The sequence below is a fragment of the Myotis davidii genome, unplaced genomic scaffold, assembly GCF_000327345.1.
Source record: "Myotis davidii unplaced genomic scaffold, ASM32734v1 scaffold107, whole genome shotgun sequence".
In the NCBI taxonomy this organism is placed as follows: Eukaryota; Metazoa; Chordata; class Mammalia; order Chiroptera; family Vespertilionidae; genus Myotis; species Myotis davidii.
The window spans coordinates 434597-453932 of record NW_006383012.1 but is presented as its reverse complement, the minus strand read 5'-3'; the positions used below and the strand labels follow the sequence as shown (position 1 = coordinate 453932).

General features: G+C 40.8%; 1 protein-coding gene across 1 annotated transcript in view; it reads left to right on the top strand.

The window, feature by feature from the left end:
• SORCS1 (sortilin related VPS10 domain containing receptor 1) overlaps positions 1 to 19336 on the top strand; it is a gene marked incomplete at its 5' end in the record, with an annotated part of 483392 nt that overhangs the window by 368765 nt on the left and 95291 nt on the right. The window contains 7 exon segments of the mRNA XM_006779616.2: positions 3030 to 3132; positions 3399 to 3475; positions 5489 to 5580; positions 6846 to 6953; positions 8462 to 8579; positions 10355 to 10485; positions 14007 to 14120. Of these exon segments, the coding sequence (XP_006779679.1) occupies positions 3030 to 3132; positions 3399 to 3475; positions 5489 to 5580; positions 6846 to 6953; positions 8462 to 8579; positions 10355 to 10485; positions 14007 to 14120 (743 nt within the window).

Below are 19336 nucleotides of genomic sequence, written 5' to 3'. Positions count from 1 at the left end.
TGATCGATGTTTCTCGCCCATCGATGTTTCTAACTCTCTATATCTCTCCCTTCCTCTCTGTAAAAAATCAATAAAATATATTTTTTAAAAAAAGGATCCAGCTGCTCCTAGAATTGATTGGTGATATTCCATGCCCTGTGACTATGAAGAGACATATCAAAGGGCAGCATCCACACATGTATGCTGGTCCCTTCATTCCCTGTAAGTCAGGTGCTAGGTCATGGTCGTTTTAGTGCACGGTTCTATATTGTCCTAATGTGGAAGAATAAGAAAAAGAGAGAGATGCCTTTGGGACAAGCTGTGTTTTGATGCCACTGAATTGGAGATAACTCGGGAGAGATACTCACATATGTGGTACTTGTGTGCTAATGGGGGGAAAGAAGGCAGGAAGGCAGAAAGGAAAGAAGACAGATGTGGACAGAGTGCCCCCTATCCGGGCAAAAAGTACAGAAGAATCAGAGAACTGTGTTCTGTCCTTCAGGAGTCTGTAGTGGCTCGATAGGCATTATAATAAACCTCTCTATTAAGCTTTAGTGACTTAACTTTGACAAATGTCTGAAACCGGCCAGGTATAAACGTTTAAGGTTAAATATGTGGGGATGAATCACTTACCATTGTTTTTCATCGAACATTGATGTAGACTATCTAACTTCCTTGAAAAAAAAAGGGAGAAATAAAATAAAGCCACGGAATATTCTCCTCATACCAGCTGGGGGCAATCCAGTACTACAAATGTGAACACGGAGAAAAAGTGCACCAGAGAGATCATTTCTAATGTTGCCGCTACTGCATGAACTGCTGTCTTTTCTTCTCAAAATAACTTCTCTTGGGCTCTGAAAGCCATAGCCACGGGCTGTGCTGATACGGTCATTTGGAAATGCACCCTTTCCTTTGCAATGGCAAGTCCCCACAACAAAGAAACTGTGGGTCCCGGGGCAACTGAGCTTCACAATCTTCCAGACCATTGAGTGATGAAGTTCGTGGCAAGTGGCCACTCAAGATTGCAAGCTGGGTGCTCCCTTGTCCAGGGATGTTCCGCCTTGTTGGGTGGTTCAGAGGTGCTCCATTCAACCCATTTACCTACGCATTTCCCAAGGAGTGATGCGGTTCTAAAGCCATGGAAATGCTCATATGACTCTGATGTGTGGTTTACAGATAAGCCTGGGTACTTCTGGCATTGTTCTGAGTAAAAGAGTGGTATCATTCACTTCCTAACATAAAATCATTGTTTGTTACTTCAAACTTTCATTTTTGATTCTAGGCTAAGTTTCACAGATGATGCAATGGAGTACTTGACATTTTCTCTTTATTTGCAGAGTGTATCTCTTGGGGGCATAGAACCATATGTGAGGTATGTGAGGTACAGGATGGTGCCTAGTAAAATAAAGCGTTGTAGACTAGAGAAGGGAGATCCTGATAAGCTAGTGTTGTTAGCAAAACTTCCATGGAACAAGAGTCTGACACCTCTGCTTTATCCTGTTTTAGCAACTGAGAGCTGTGCAGTGTGTTCCTGGGACCTTGGCAATATAACGATACCCATTCTGGTCTTCCTCTTGGATGAAAGGGAGCCAAGTGTTTGGGTCTGATTATTTCTTCTTATAGAGGGGAATCTTCTTTACTCTTTTGGAACATTATAAAGTAAAAAAAAAAAATCTTTTTTTGAAAGCTTTACATGAAATTTTCATGTAAAATTGAAAATATATTACTATTGTCATTCCTTGAGAGTTTACTCTCTGTCGGTGGAAGGAAAAGACCTTATTGTGGCCCACTGTTTCAGTTCACCAGTATCTTGGTTGCTTTTCTTCCTGAGTTTCATTTTTAGTTTGTCATTTTACCCTATCTGATATAAATTTAATCACTGCCTCTCTAGCTCTCTGAGTATCTGCTGGTTGCGACTTAGAGAGCAGAATCAAAGTAATAACAGAGATACATTGGTGATTCCAAAAACTCGAGTGGGTAAGATTAGAAAGTAATCTTCCTCAGCGATGAAAAGAAGTGTGGATTCAGACACAAATTCTTAGTTTTTGACAACTCAGTATAAGAACTATTCCAAATGAAGCTTGTGTAAGATTTATTATCAAAACCGGTGATATATTAATCAGAAAATTTGATCGAGATTTTCACACACAAATAAACAAGCCTCTTAAATTTTCATTGAAATTGCCGTTATTGTACATTTTGCCTACAAGGATGATGTTCCTATTGAATAATACTGATTCTGATAATACCCTGTTGATTGTCTGTTGGATGTCAGGATAGTCTCACACATCATACAGTTTCTTTTGTACAACTGAGACCAAGTTCTCACATGGAGAGTGGCTAAGAGACGCCGGCTAACTTCTTAACAGCTCTCCCAGCCTCACCAAACCTTTTTTCCTGACGTCATGTCCTATTTCTCCTCTTTCGTATGACTATATACTGTATTGTAACTCAAATCTTCTGTGTGTTTTTCTTTGTGGTTTTTCTTTGTGACTGAAATGTCCTTTATTCTGAATATCTTACCTACCTACCCATTCCTAACCTACCCATCTTTGCCCAAGGCACCATTTTCTCCTTGGAGCCTTCCTGATCAAAATTTGGACATCATTTTGTCACCCTGTAGAATCTCATATCTTATCTGTACTGATCTTATGGTATTAAAATATTTTCTATTTATGTTAATCAATCAAAAGATCTTAAATTATACACTCCATGATAGTCAAGACCAAATTTGAGTCAATGTAACTCTTTCATAAACTACACCTAGCCTTTTACAGATAAAATGCTCAAAATGTTCTGGTAAATGCTCAAATGGCAATGAAGGCAGTCAGTTCAATTTAAAATGAAGAAGCCTTCCCTCACCAGCTTGGCAGCTTTCTTATGCTTAGTGGACACTAGGTATTTGTGGAATGAAAACAGGTGAATGAAAGGGTACATGAATGGATGCATAGCTGGGATGGTTGGATGATTGGATAGATGCTCTGAACATGAGGTTGAAATGACTATTTAGATTGTGTGCTTTCATGACACTCATTTTTTCCTCTTCTCAGCCTTACTGCTCACTACACCTTCACCTTAAGGTCTCTGAGAATCCCTACACATCAGGGATCATTGCCAGTCGAGAGACAGCTCCCAGCATCATAGTGGCTTCAGGTAAGAAGCTCACCTGGATTGCTTGCTGCTGTAAATTGTGTTTATTTTAAGAAGCTAGATATCTCTGCTAGGAACTTCATCTTCTGCTAGGAGCAAGCTAAAGATATTTTTCGAATTGCACCTAAACTATTGACCCTGAATCAAGTATGCTGAAAAACGCTGCTCAGATATGTTTGCAATCTCAGTCCATCTCAGGCGATGCAGACTGCCCCATTGTTAGCTTGTGCAGAAAGTTCTGTCCACTCATGGCTCTGTGCTCTTTCTAGGTAACATAGGTTCTGAATTGTCAGACAGCGACATCAGCATGTTTGTCTCTTCAGATGCAGGGAACACTTGGAGGCAGGTAAGAAAGTGTTCTAGGTCAAGTTGCTGAAGTCTAACTGACATTAAATTTGCTCAGTTCGATTCCATTCTGGGAACTTATTCTCCTACACATAATAACTTATTTAACTACATATAAATCCTACAGCTTGTCAATGCATTTATTTAGTCTTAAGTCTTTGAGGTTAGTGAATCTTTTTACAATTTGATTTTTTTCTTGCCATTCAATAAAAATGACCCATTTTCAGAGCCTTTATAGAAGAAAGTTTATAAGGGACAGTGAAACCAAATTAGATCTGACTGAATTTTTCCCATAAAAGAAAACCAGAACCCTAAAGTTTATCATATAGGGAACATGGCACCTAGAAGATAGATTATATACCTAATGCTGGGTTATCTCCATAAATTCCCCGTGCCTTGAAGTCAGAATAGAGAGCAATGCAGTGATATAGAAATAGCAATTACCCAGGTGGTTTTCTGAGATGTTTAAATCTCATGAGCAAAAGACAGAGTAATAACCATCACCGTGCATATGCTACGGAAAGTAGAAATGGAATCACTTTAAACCAATGTGTTTAGCTTAAATGCTTTCTCTCTTTCTTCTGAATGAAAATTAGATACCCATAGCATATAAAACAGGCATTTAATGAGCTTTCACAATCATAACAAGATATGTGCCTAATGCATGGTTGTTACCCTTCAATAAATATGTTTTAATAACCCACTGACATTTAATTATCATACAATAACTAGCACCGTAAATTGAAATTTAATGCACAGGTAATCACAGAGCAATGAGAACAACTCTGCTTTATATTTTAGTCAGAGATCTCCATGCTATGGTCCAATTGCTATTTCCTAATTCCAGGCCCCTAATAAGTCCTCAGTGGGATTCACGTGTTGTGAGAAGGGCAGGGCAAGAAAGAAATTTGCCTAAAAACCTCAGGGCTCTTGATCTTAGAGGCAATGATCACTGTTAATTTTCCTCTAGAGAATAGTTAGAGAGCCAGGATCCTTTTTTTTCCTTCCAAAACCCCAAACAAAGCAAAATAAGTCTCTACTTCTATGGTCCTTGGATAGGATATACCTTCATATGGGTGTAAGAAGTAAATAAAGGCGCTTGACTTGGGGTAGTGATCACTCAATACAATATAGATGATCTATTATGGAATTGTACACTTGAAACCTATATACTTTTATTAACCAGTGTCACCCCAATGAATTTGATAAACATTTTAAAAATTTCAAAAAAGAAGTAAAGCGGAAGAATATTATGTCTATAGTGTAACCACAGACAGCTATACTAACAGTGTGACTGTGAGAAGCCAGCATGCATCTTACATAGAGAGGACTTAGAAATTGCTTTCACTCTATTTCCATTTGACTTCACATTGGTTTCTCCACGTTTAGAAAAAGATCCAATGGCACATGTACCCAATGATTCCATTTTCATCAGAGCTACTTTATAACTTGGTAGAAAACCTATTGGTTGAACAAGAACACGTTTTTTCTAGAATACTTGGAAAGTTTGAAAGAACTGTATCTGGAAGGTCACTGTAATGCTGCAAGCTCCAGCTCCATCAATCACTACATACATGCTCGTAGGCAAGTTTCAACATCTCTCTCAACCTTAGTGGCCTCGTATATAAGCATGAGAATGTGAGATTAAAGTATTTCTAAGGTTTCTTCTACCTTAGAATGTTACCCAATGTGAGTTATCCAATATTCTGACATGATTATCAATGGGAATCAATAGAACATGCCACAAAATAACATCAGAATATAAACATCAATACATAACTATTCTTTACATTTGTTTTGTGGTGCACCTAAAACAATTCTATGTAACTCCAGCGGTACATGTAGCCCATCTTGTGAAGCAATGTTCATTATTGTGTCTTCCCAAAGATTTGGGGAAACCTTGTTCAATCAGGAGAGGGATTATTTTTTCTCCTCATGTGAGTACGAATTATCTGAACTCTGGATGTGTGTGGACATGGATGTGTGTCCATGTGGATGTGGTTTCCTCTTCCAGATCTTTGAAGAAGAGCACAGTGTCCTGTATCTGGATCAAGGTGGAGTCTTAGTTGCTATGAAGCACACGTCTCTTCCAATTCGACATCTCTGGTAAAGGCACCTGTTGCCCATGAGTCATACTCCTTGCGGTTCCTCACTGTGAAGGCTAGAAGTCAGGCTATTCAACTGTGATCATGTTTGTTGTAAAATGTCAAGGTCTACTAGAACATAATTTACACCTTTGCTCTTTTAAAATAAGATTGTGGCCTGTTGGAGAAGGAAAGGAGATAGAGAGGGGAGGAGGGAAGGAGGGAAGGAGGATGAGCTCTGCCCCTGAGAGAGGAATTACATTATAGTTTTTAAATGTGACAATACCCTCTCCAGTACCTTATCCTTTTAGCACAATTGTGGGTAGAATGCTGCGCCAGGTATAATCTCTGAGTAGCTTAACTCCTTTCCCAAATAATGCCTGCTCATTACCAGTATGTGTGTTCTGCAGAGATCAGGATACTGTTGCTGATTGTACTTCCTTAGTTTCCCATTTGGGGGTGACATTCTGCAACTCTAGTTGTAGGTCTTCTGCAGATGGATGTGCAAGTCCTAACTTCCAGAGGGGTTTCCCACAGACTCCTTCATGTGTGTTTTTGAAAGTGACTCTCTCCACATGTGAGCTTGTTCCAAGTCAAAAGCCTGATTTTCCCTCCTCTGGTAGCTACTCTGGCGACCGAAGGGAAAGCTGCAGAAATAAGAGAAACAGAGGCTTAGCCTGGTGGAAGGCATCCACAGGGAAGGGCAGAGCAAAAGAAACATCCTGCGTGACCCTCAGAGTTGCAGACTTCTCTCCTCTTGCTATCAAGAGTCTGTCCTTCTGCACCCATTCATTCACTCAGTGAGTCAACCAGGATTTATAACGATGTAAGAGAGATTCTGTAAGGCTCTCAATGCTTGGAGGCAGCTGGCTCAAGTCCATCTAAATAGGTCCCCTATGGCCATTGCTCTTCAGAATCACCTGAAAGGCTGGCTACTAGACTACCCTGAGGTTTTGGAGAGAGTCACATTGAGATCTAAGATCTAATAAAATATCCAAATTTAAAAACAGATTCTATCAAAGACTCATTATTATTCTCATTTCATGCACCTCTCCCCTTGTTAATGTAATAATACACCCGGGTCCCAAATCGCTGGGCTCACTGTATTTCTACCTTCTTGTGTAATTAAGGACACTTATTCATGGCTCACTTTGACAATGCCTTAGGCACTTTTCAAATGGATTCTCTCCTGGTTGGTAGTATCTTTCTTTAGAAAGGATTTTTATTTTTCCTTTGGAGATCTGAGGACTGTAATTGTTTTTTGGGTTTTTTTTCTTCTGTCATTAGGTTGAGTTTTGATGAAGGGAGATCTTGGAGCAAATACAGTTTCACATCGATTCCCCTTTTTGTGGATGGGGTTCTGGGTGAACCTGGGGAAGAGACTCTAATCATGACGTAAGTGGAACACGTCTTGCTATTCATCCAGAAACGTGTTTTTTAGCTGTTTGTTCGCTTTGCTGCTGTTAGGTTTGGAGTTGCTGGCAAGTCCATACATGTGAGTTCACGATTCCCCAGTAAAGAGGAAAGAAAAGTGCGGGCACCAGTTTCCTGGCTTTTACTAATTATGGGGAGTCCCATGCTGAGGGTGGGTGGCAAGCTAGCTCATTTCTTCCCCTCCTGCATGGGCCGAGGGGAATTAGAAGAGATCATTGCAGTAGAAAAGAAAGCTATGCAATTAAAAACTTTAATAATCAACAAATTCAATATATAGAAAGACATGGGCATATAAGGAATGGTTTCACTTTAAGGCAGAACTCAGAGCTTGAGCAAAACCCCATGCAGGCTTTTCTTTTTCCCTGGCTCTTTACCTAACCCAATTGTGAGGCATATTAGGGAAACCCTGAGAACAATCTGTTCTTGGGAAATTGCATTTGCACTCATTCTTGTCTGGAAAGAGATGATCATTAATTTGTGAAAGACTTGATTAATGACTTGCCTGCCTGTGGGGTTCAAAACATTGGCTTTGAATTTAAAATATGAAACTGTGCCTTTTCCTTCCCCTAGAAAATTGGACACAGGAAACAGAGGGAAGGTTTTAAAGTAGTTGATCCTGTCGGACATGACACTGTAAAAATCAAAGTGATGAGTTGGTGTATTTTCTAAATTTTCTGTCCCCTTTTCTTTTTATTTTTTTTTAATGATAGAAAATAAATCAATCAATATTTAATATGCCTAATAGCTACACTTTTGGCCATGGTAAACATAGCTAGATTAACAATGTATTCCATAATTTGTCTTCATTTAATTTTTATATTTGCAAAACAGATAGAAGATGCTGACCGAAAAAGGCTGCTTTGTGGTTTTTATCCTTATCTGCGATTAGTGATTCAAACACCTCATTAAATACCTGTGTCTTTTCAGTAAGCAGAGCAGAATGCACAGTGTAGGAAGCAGTTGTAAGCACTTGGCCTTGCCGCCCACTTTCCCTAGCGACTGGTAGGAAATTAAATAGCATGAAAATCATGTACATTAGCAAGACAGCCAAGAAGTGCAGTCTCAGACCATGTAGAAAGCAGTATCTGTGATTGTTTTCTCCATTATTGGTTGGTTGGTTGATTGATTGATGGATTTTTTTTTTGTTAACTATTCTCTGGCACGATATATAGAAGTGGTCTTTTACGCTAAACACTCTACGTCCTGATCTACTAGTTCTTCAGTGATTTGACATTGGTTTTTACAAATGAACAAAACTCTTTGAGCCTTGCGTTACCCATAGGTGAAGTGGGGCCAATAATAGTCACCCCCTTTATAAATGTGTTTTGAGGTTTAAGTGGTGAGATCAATGCAATGTACTTATTAGCATTTTGCTAAGTTCATAGTAGACACTGGGTAAATGCTAGCTGTCGTTATAGCTATTGGCATTTTTATTATTGCAATTATCTTTATCTTTATGAACTCTGTAGAGTGTTCGGACACTTCAGCCACCGCTCTGAATGGCAGCTGGTCAAAGTGGACTACAAGTCCATTTTCGATAGAAGGTGTGCCGAGGAGGACTACAGACCTTGGCAGCTGCACAGCCAGGTAGGAGGGAGAGAGCAGAGGGTAGATGCTGAGCGAAAGGCAGGGGGAGTATTGGGGGCAAGCTAAGTCATTCAAGTATAGGAATTGGGGTTGTCTAAGCCAGAATGCTCCTCTTGTGCTTTCTTACGTGTTCTGTGTTCCACAGCAGTGAACAAACTCTACATTTTATAGCTTGTTGTGAAGTAATTTCTGTTTTTATTGTACTGGGATATAATGAGATAAAATTCAAATGTGTTTGGCTTAGACTTACAACTCAAAATGAAATACCAACTCAGCACAGGCATCTAAACCTAATTTATCTGAGCATGTCATATGGATGCAGGGTGGAGGCAGGGGTGAGCAAGGAGTCTTGAATTCGATCTAGCAAAGCAAACAGGAGACATAAAATAACAAGCGTATGCTCTGTGAGCAATGCCAGGAGTGTCCTTCCTCCCCACTCCTGTGACTCCCTGGGATCAGGTACTGATTCTCGCCTCCTCCAGGGTACACGTGGTACAAGAATGCAGAATTATTAATAGGAACTTTTCCTTCGTCCTGGCCCCTTAACTATTTAGCTCATATCAGAATGCTTGTCTGAAAGCCTCTCTCCTTTGAGTTCCCAAGCCAGACGGCATCCAGGGCCCTGAAAGGATGGTCTATTGCAAAACCATCGCCATGTTCAGGCAATAACACATCGTTTACTCCCAGCCTAGACTGTGATATATTTACATGTATGTGTGGAGTGGAGCCAGTTAAAGTGAGTTTTGTAAGAGGGACAGGTTGTAGTAGCTGAGACAGACAGAGCTGTGTTCCAGTCCTTCAGACGTGCAGAGGGAGCTGTGTTTGGCATTGCCGGATGCATCCGCTGACTCGCCCACTCCATTCAGAGATGCAAAAATAAAATTATCACTCATCTACATGGCTGATATTTTCCCCTTTGGGAGGCAGGAGCTTTGTGTGTTCAAAGCTTTTATTTTGTAGAGAAATACTGAATTCAGTTTTCTCGCTTGTCTGATAGATGGATATAAAATCAGTGTAAAAAGCTGCGTGGGCAGAAGCAGCATAAATTGGGGCAAAAGGGATCTTTATATTTCTTAGGCAATGCTCTCCTTTCATAGGCTCACGATTGAGCAAGAACATACATCTTTTCCAACAGGAGAATTGAACGTAATTATCCCAGGTTTGTTGGCAATACACTTAAGGGGCTGAGTCTTCATGATCCATGGGCCCCTCACAGCGCTGCGCCTAACACCTTGCCAAGGAGAGCTTTGCTGAATGCGCCAGGAGTGAAGGACACTTTTAGACACACCCTCCATGCTTCTTCTGACTGACTTTATTAGTCACATTCTATTCTGGGGCTGCTGACACTGAAAAGAAGAAGCTGACAGCCCTAGTGGTTTGGCTTAGGGGATAGAGTGTTGGCCCACAGACTGAAAGGTCCTGAATTCGAGTCCCTACAAGAACACATACCTTGGTTGCAGGCCCCCTGGCCCTGGTGAGGGTTTATGCAGGAGGCAACTAATTGATGCATGTCTTTCATATCGATGTTTCTCTCTGTCTCTCCCTCTCCCTTCCACTCTCTCTAAAAAAATCAATGGAAAAATATCCTCAGGTGAAGATTAACAAAAAAAAAAAAACACAAAAATAAAACAAAACAAAAAAGCCATCAGCACAGAGCAGACCACCTCAGTCCAGATCACACTGAGGTTTGAGAACATCTCCCTGGACTGCCCGGTGTGGCACAGGGAAGATCCCAGTGCTGTGCTCAAGTACCTGAGATCCCTGTCTCCTTCCAGGGGGAAGCATGCATCATGGGAGCCAAAAGGATATATAAGAAGCGGAAGTCAGAGCGGAAATGTATGCAAGGAAAGTATGCAGGAGCCATGGAGTCTGAACCCTGTGTCTGCACAGAGGCCGATTTCGACTGGTGAGCTGGTGCCTTTATCCCAAGGAGTCCTCAGTGTATCAAGTCTTAGCTGTTGTTATAACTGTTGGTGTTGTTATTGCAGTTATCTTTATCTTTATGAACTCTGTGGAGTTACTGCTGAGCAAAAGCCATGGGGTTTATTGGGGGCAAGCTAGTCATTCAAGTGTAGGAACTGGCGTTGTCTAAGCCAGAATGTTCAACCCGTGCTTTTTTATGGAGTCCTTAATGAAAGCTGTGATTTGAAATAATAGTGACCTAGCTAGATTGAACCTCCTCTTGTTATGAAATTACCTTTGGAGACATCATGGTGTACTTGTACATGTGCATATGGAAAAACCAGGCATTTCTGTAGACTTAAAGAGGATTCCAAAGATGGCTGGTAATTATTTTCCTCTGTGTGATAGATCTCGGGACAAAACATCCTGAGTTGCTTCAGATGGCAACAGTGAAAACAAGGAGTGTCTTTTCAGAGAGCAAACATATGTGTGCTCAAGATTAAGCTTTCTAGAATCTAGGGATCCTGAGGGTGAAAAGATGGCCCTAAAAGGCAGTAAATTTTCTATCCCTGGAAATTTTCAGTGGTCAGCTGATTCTTGCTTACGTGAGCATAGAAGGCATTTCTCCATTTGATGATATTGCCAGTCTACAGCTCCGTGATCCTAGCACTAAAGGTGCAAGTCTCCCTTTACAGGGAGTAGGTTCATTTAAACTGGAGAAATCCTGAAATGATTAGATGTTAAATAAAAGAGTGCCAGTGTGAGACTCCTGTAACATTTGGGAAGCAGAAATCTGGCTCACGGGGCCAGGAGTTCCCTTGCTTTGGTCTAGGCCAGTGTTTAGCATTCAGGTGAGGTTGAAAAATTATTGAGAATGAGTGGGTGAGAATTCCATTGATTATATCCATTTCCTTGTCTGCTCCTCTCCCCCCACTTATTTTTTTTCCTTTTCTTTGATATTTCTTTCTATGTTTTGAGTTTAGAAAATGCAATTGCTAAATATGTAGGTCAGTGTTAAATGACTGAAACTTGTCCTGCTTGAGAACCAAAGTCATTCCTTTAAGAATTTATTTCAAGGTATGTAGCAATCACTGGTCACATCTCTGATCATCAAAATATCTGAGAGGTATTATGTACACACACATCACCAATCTTAGAAAAAGTAAGTCTGCTCTCATGGGAGACCTCTGGAGATGTCTGAATAAGTAGCACTGGGAAGGCCTGGCAAAATTGGCCGCCAGCACTCAGATTGATCACCAAAGGCTGTTCCTCACTGTGGGTAGACAGGTAAGGCAAGAGCCAATGCTCTATTCTGGGCTCAGCCAGAGGGCAGAAGAGCTTATTACAGTGGAGCTCACAGTGAATTCTACAGGGGCCTCCCCTGCCATGACTTGTGTTTTAGTCATTGCAACATGATTCCAATGACAAAAATACTTTATCCCTTTCCTACCTTTCAGGATTGACGCCCTGAAATACCTTCACAGGGAAAATGTTCCTGGGAATTTTAAGTCATTCATCCCTTCCCTCTTTCCGAAGCCAAAATGCTTCTCCTTCATCCACTGTATTCAAAGGGGATTTGTAAAGGAAGTGAGCATTTCACCTTTGCAATTGAAGTGTAGCCTTATCAAACAGCCATTCTTGTGCAGGGAGCAAATGTATCCTCTCATAAAAACCACCTGGAAGAAGTGAGGTGAGATGTCCCAGTTCCCTGATTTCTCCTGGAAATATGTCTTCCTTTGGGAATCTTTTTCATGAGGTGCCAAAATAACCTAGACGTTTGTTGTCACGGTCATTTTGGTTTTTCTCTTTCAAATTTAAGCTAGTCTAGAGTAAAAGAAACACAGGGGAAGGAAAGCAATCAGGTTTCTCCCCTCCCCCACCTCTCATACCCCTCAGTCTTGGCCCAGTTCTTATATTCATTTGAGATTGGAATCTGCTTCTCTTAGAACAAACTGATATGTTTTCTGAGAAGTGGGAAATGAATTGTGAATGAGGCCATTGCATTGCTTTCTGTCCAAAGGGGATTTTTGTAAGGGCATAATTTCTGAAAGTATTTTGGAAAGCTTACCATGACCTTAGGAGTTTCTACCAGTAGCTAGAGCGTTATTGATCCCACTTGACTGTAGCATAATGAAAGGTGGTTGTCATTGAATGTTCCCTCTTGCCTTGGCTCTCCCCTGGACTGTTCCCCGGGTGACCTTGCCTGTCATTCTCCAGCAGTTGTAAACTAATGATCTGAAATGAACACTGGGTGTCCTGTGGGCATCAATTCTGAAGGCTTCCTACCCATGCTGTGTTGAACCAGCACCAAGTCCAGCTGGTATGTGCAGAATTTTAAGTGCCAGCTGCCTGGTGACAAGCCCCTTAAGCTGAGCCTATTCTCCCTTCCCAGCTCCTATGTGCTAGCATCTCACCTCCATCACACAGATGGGCCAGTTCAAATGAGTGCTTGCTGGTCACCGCCTGCAATTTGTATGTGCATGTGGAGGTGCACTTTGTCATCAGCCTCTGCCTGGGTTCATCTTCCAGAATCCCAGGATGTCAGGCCACTTGGAGGCCCCTGGGGGCAAGAATGAGAGGAGGCCGAGAGAAAGGGCTTTGTTCCCAACTAGAGAGAGGATTTTTAAATCCTCTTACTTAGCTAGGACTGCCAGTTTGGACCAGGACAAAACTTTTCCTGGGGGAAATTCTCAGGACACTCCTGAAGGACGCTTCCTTTCCTGCTGTGACTTTGAAGCATATGGCTTGTGCACAGACAGACCTGGCTCCTCTACTTGGTAGATCCAGATGTCTTGGAAGAGCACCCCAAAGACACCAACATGAATGAGGACCATGACACATGTTGCTGTGTTAAACTCTTCAGTGAAACTTTACACCGAGGGTGGAGCTTCCTCCACTGCCTGCTCACTAGTTATAGCTTCCTCTGGACCAACCATGATCGGTATTGTGTATCCACCTAATGAAAATTGTATCTGCTCTCTCAGCTTCAACGTATTTACTTAGAATTATTGGGCATTGAGCCCAGTCATTGTTGCTCAGTGGTTGAGCATCGACCCATGCACCAAGAGGTCACCCAGTTTGATTCCTGGTCAAGGACATGCCTGCATTGTGGGCTCGATTCCCAGTATGGGGCATGCAGGAGGAAGCCCACCAATGTTCTTCTTTTTTCTCATAGATGTTTCTATCTCCTTTTCATTCTTCCTTCCTCCCTCTCTAAAATCAATTAAATATCAAATATATATATATATATAATTTATTTAGGAAGAATTATTGGTCATTGAGCCTTCATTTCTACACAGGCATCCCTCTTGCCTCCAAGTCAGCATTTCTGAAAATGGCTTCTATAGGATATCTTTATGGGTAACATAGATATTCTCTGGAAAAAAAATTCCATTTTTGGTATTTAGTGAATACCTCTTTCTTGTCTAAGTGACTGGAGTTGAAGTTGCCTGTGGACTAACATGAAATTGTTTTCAATAATTTTGCCACCTACTAAAAGGCTTCTCTTGGCTCTTTCCCCAACAGTGACTATGGCTATGAGCGACACAGCAATGGTCAGTGCCTGCCAGCATTTTGGTTCAATCCATCTTCTCTGTCCAAGGATTGCAGCCTCGGACAGAGTTACCTCAACAGTACTGGGTGAGTGTCTGGAGCAGTGACCTTGAGAGGTCCACCTTTGCTGCTTTTCAGCATGTGTTAAAGGTACAGAATTACTTCTGATCAAAAACCAGGCCTATTTCATTACAGCACAATTTATTTGCTTTTGTTCATTTTAGTAACGAAGCACAGATTTGCATTAATACCACACATTTCATCTGAGAATAAAACCCAGTTGTAAATAAAGAAGTAAAACAGGTTCGAAGATGATGGTGATAATATGTAAATTGCTTCATTTTTTAATACTTTATTTCAGAACTCCTCAATAAAGACTACATTTTACCCTCCATGCATCCCTGGGAGGAAGGGCAAATAACTATTTCATATCTGCATTTCCTGCATTGTAGATGTGGGGATGTTGGACCTAGAGTCAGAGAAGAAGCTCATTGACTTTTCAAGAGTATATTAGCAGAAATGTTTTTTTCTTTATTTGTTCTTGGCACGTTGAAGGCATGCATTCAGATCCTTATAAATCTGGAATCAGATTCTAAAGTTTTAGGTTTGATGTTCTGTGTTGTGGAGTTTATCCAGTATTATTTAAGAAATATAATAAAAGGGAAAATAGTCCATGACTTTTCCACAAATGCAACTGTTTATAGACTTAAAAATAGTGCATGTGATATATTTGGGTGCTAATTCAATCTGTACAAAGACATATTTTAGCTATTTGGGGAAATTTGAGTATGGACTTGTGATTAGGAGATGTATTAGTCAGGGTTTTCCAGGGGTATGTTTTTATATCAGACTAGAGGCCCAGTGCATGAAATTCCTGCACAGGTAGGGTCTCCAGGCCTTGCTGGCAATCAGGGTCGATCTGTGGGGCAACTGTTGGGGCGATTGGGGGCCCCCTCCCACTGGCACCCACCTTGGCTGGCCTGGGGCCTGTAGACTGGAGGCAGCTCCTGCGTTGAGCATCTGCCCCCTGGTGCTCAGTGTACATCATAGCAACCAGTCATTCCACAGTTCAGTCGTTTGCATATTAGGCTTTTATTATATAGGCTAGTTACCTAGCTAGCTAGCTAGCTAAATGGATAGAGAATTTATTTTTATGAGGGATTGGATCAAATATTTATGGAGGTGGGCCAGTCCAAATCCCAAGATTTGCAGGGTGCATGGCACATTGGATAACTGATGTATGCTTGCAGTCCTAGTCGGAAAGCAAGAGAACCAGGAGAGCTGACTGTGTACTTTCTACCTGAAGGCCAGCAGGCTTGAAACCCAGGAAGACCACTGCTTTCATCTGAGTGTGAAGGCAGGAAATCGCTGATGTTTAGGGGAAGGACACCAGAAAGGAAGAATTCTTTCTTACTTAGGGGAGGGTCAGCTTCTTTGTTCCCTTCAGACCTTCAATAGATTGGATGAGGCCCGCCCACATTGGAGAAGGCAGTCTGCTTTATGCAATATATTGATTTACATGTGAATCTCACTCAAAACCACCTTGGCAGAAACACCTAGAATAGTGTTTGACCAAATATCTGGGCACCCCATGGCCTATTCCAGTTGAAAAATGAAATTAACCGTCACAGGTTATATCTAAATCTAATTATCTATATTTATGATATTAGATTAACAAAATATGTTATAGTTACGTATTTAGCTATGACAATTGTATTTTGGTTAGGCCAAAATAAATAAATAAATCTACCTTATCTTTTACAGATACATAATGTGTGAGATTTCCTATAAATTGTTAAAAAAGGAAAAGTTACTGGTAATATTTGAAGATGTTAATAGAGACATGGGGATTTATTATACTATATTCTACCATTTGTGCATATTTTAAATTTTGACATTAAAAAACTGAAAAAGAGGGAAAGGGAAGAAGAGAGGAAGAGGAAATGGGAGGGAGGAGAGAGTAAGGTATAGGCATCTCACCAGCAGGCCACTTGTACTTAATAACTCCTCACTTCTCATGCCAGCTACGTACAGGAGTGGGGACTTGCGGGTTTTCCCTTATGCACTTACCTTTAGTTGAAAATTTTATATTTTTATATGTAATTAAAAAATATTTCCAAAATAATATATACTGCTCTTCAACAGGAAGGGAAAAAACATGAACAAATACCTCAAATATAATTTTCTCTGATGTCATGGATTCCTAGAACCTTTGAATGAAGGAATAAGTTGTGATTTCTTTGATCCATGACACAAAATCTAAGAAAAATACAAATAACACTTTCTCAGCAATGGGTCAGTGAGATTGTCAGCATCTAATACCTTGGGAAACAATTGAAAAGGGCTGATGGAATAGATAAACTTAATGTCATAACTGAGTTTATAACATTAAACACATAACTTAAACTTATATTGCTTGTATGTACCGGCATGTTTACAGCTTGTGAAGGGCATCGGAAACCCCTACTGCTAATTTCAGAATCGATTTCTTTTCACTACTTCAGTCAGTCAAGGAAGTTATATTACTCTCTCTCTGGTATTGATGAGAAGAGGTTGAAGTATAGAGGATTCTAAATTGTCCCAGATTCCACAGTTCAATAGGCAGAATGAACACACACAGACACACACACACACACACACACACACACATTTTTAAAGCTACCTCTAAATAGGTTTCACCCATCCTTAGGCAAATCAGTATTTGAAATCCGAATAAATTCTGACTTACCATATGTAAAATGAAATGTCACAGATGCATAAATTATGCAATGGCATTTTTCATCTATTTCCTATAAAATTAAATTTAAAAGTGTGATTCAGTGATCAGCGTCCAGGTGCATTAGTTTTCGTCAATGCAGTTATGTTTATTAGTCACAGAATGACAGGCTTTACTCCCAGGGCTCGGCCTTCACTCTCAGAGGTTGGTTCATGTCAGTGGGTTTTACATGATAGCATCTGATCCTAAAGGATTTTTAAGTTACCACATCTACTGTCTTCATCTATTCCAGGCAAACATTGTGCAAAAAGGCACCAGCCTCAGTGAGTAAGCTTGTGTAAAGAGAGCATGTGATAAATACCAGCCATCAACAGGTCTGATAAATCCCTGCTGTTAAGAGTAAGATGCTGACAGGTGGAGTGACCACCCACAGAGGGCTCAATGGGCTAGTGTGTGTGTGGGGGGGGGAGGGAGCTAGGATGGGGGAGGATGTGTGTGTGTGTGTGTGTGTGTGTGTGTGTGTGACAATAGTAACCTCAGTGGTCAGTGTGTTGTCTAAACACACTGCATTTTGCAAGAATTGGCAAGAGGTAAAATGTGGATGCAATTGGAAAGGAATTTTCTGCCTTTCTTACTGTCACTCCAGCCCCTCAGCTGAGATGTCACTTGGCTGTGTGTTGATTCATTGGCATCTAAACACAGGTTCAGTATTTAATGTTATAGCCACTACAGTGCTGTCATTAAGCACTTAGCTTTCCATTGAAAATATTTAATTACAAAAGAAATGTTTACACGGGTTCTATGTTTAAAAAGTCCATTTAGATCATCACTCCAATCCTGCCCCCTTTTCCACACAACTGTGATCTGATTGCCATGTGTGTTATCAAACACTTTTCATTTGCCAGTGGATAATTATGCCAAGGAAAAATATATGAAATTAATTGGGGAGGTTGTTTTTATATGTGATGTCCTACTAGGCATATTGGTTTTTCTCCCCACTTTTCACTCAAAAACATATCTTTGACATCTTTTCAAGTTGGATTATATAAGGTTGCCTTCTCTAAGTATGTTTAATTCCATGCTATTAAAGCACCTGGGATTCTAAGGCATCCTCTTTTTGGACATTTTGCTCATTTCCTATTTTCTTCTATAAACAATGCTGCAATTAATATTCTCATACCTTCATGACTGTTGTTAAAAGCATACAGCGAGAATTAGTCTCTTTTGGCAATTGGAGGTGTTTCTGCTGATTTGTAAAGCAAATTCCACCCAAGTGCCTGGTTCTTTCTTGGACCTTTGTATCCAGGCTTTGCCAGATATCTGCCCCATATGGGCTAAAATACTAGCTTCCTGCTTGCAAACCTCCTTGGAGTCCCACACAACAGAGATTCATTTGTACTAACTGACATTCTCCTTTAAAATATAAATGCCCATAGATTCTGTAAGGCAAAGCTGAGAGGAAGGGTCAGGAGCATTACCCACATTAACAAAGTGAGGAAGGTCATTTCAGACAAAAGAAAGCAAGAGACTACCTGGTGAAAGGGCCACCATGCCTATAGAATTAAGGAGCCACCATGTACCCCAGGTCACTACAATGCAAGTTTTAACCCATCTGTGGGCATTGCCTGCTCAGTCAGTACAGAATCTGTATTACCTTTGGGCAGGGATGAAGCACAGGGCATCACAGGTACAAGGTCAGCCTGAGCGTGGACTTTCCATAAATGTTGCTCCCCAGACACCTCACTTTCTCACCCTGTCTCCTACAGCAGAGCACACCTGTGGTCATGCAGCCAGAGTTTGAATTGAATGGGTCTACTAAACAATCATTTCTTGTCAGTCAAGCTAAATAAGCAAACCTCCCAACATCACCTATCTTACAGTTTAGCTGAAAGCATGCAGGTAAACCTTCCTTTTCCTTTTATTCTTTTTTAAATGCCCTACTTTATAAATAGTTCTGTTCACTTTCACAGTCAGCTTATTACCCTGAATATATAGCAGTGTTCTCAGGTTCACTCACTTCACCGTGATGGAAACATTCTAGCATCGGCTAATATCATGCTCCATAGAAATGCTATCTTGAGGAGAGGCCAAAATATTTATCAGCTTCACTGTGCAGAATAATTGTGCAGGTTTTGTTTTAGTTCTTGGCTAGGACTGAGAAGAGATGGTTGGAATAAGAGCTGAAATGGGTGCAGAATGTCCCTCCAGGTGGCTGTGACCACCAGCCCTTAATCCTTGGTCCATGGAGAAGTGTGTGAGCAGAGTCCGGCTGTGTTCTCCACTGTAAGCTCCCTGCCTCTGTTCATTCACCCGTTACCCCCACACCTTCCATTAGCCATTTCGTGGAGAGCAAAGAGGCTGGTGCTGGAGCTTAAGCTTGTTATGGATGGAGAATGAAATATAATGGGGGATGTTTTATTTGGTGAAAACAGCTATTTTAGCATTAAACAAATGTTATTTTTTAAAATATATTTTCATTTATTTCAGAGAGGAAGAGAGAGAAGAGAGAAAATAGATATATCAATGATGAGAGTGAACCATTGATTGGCTGCCTCCTGCATGCCCCCTACTGGGGATTGAGCCCACA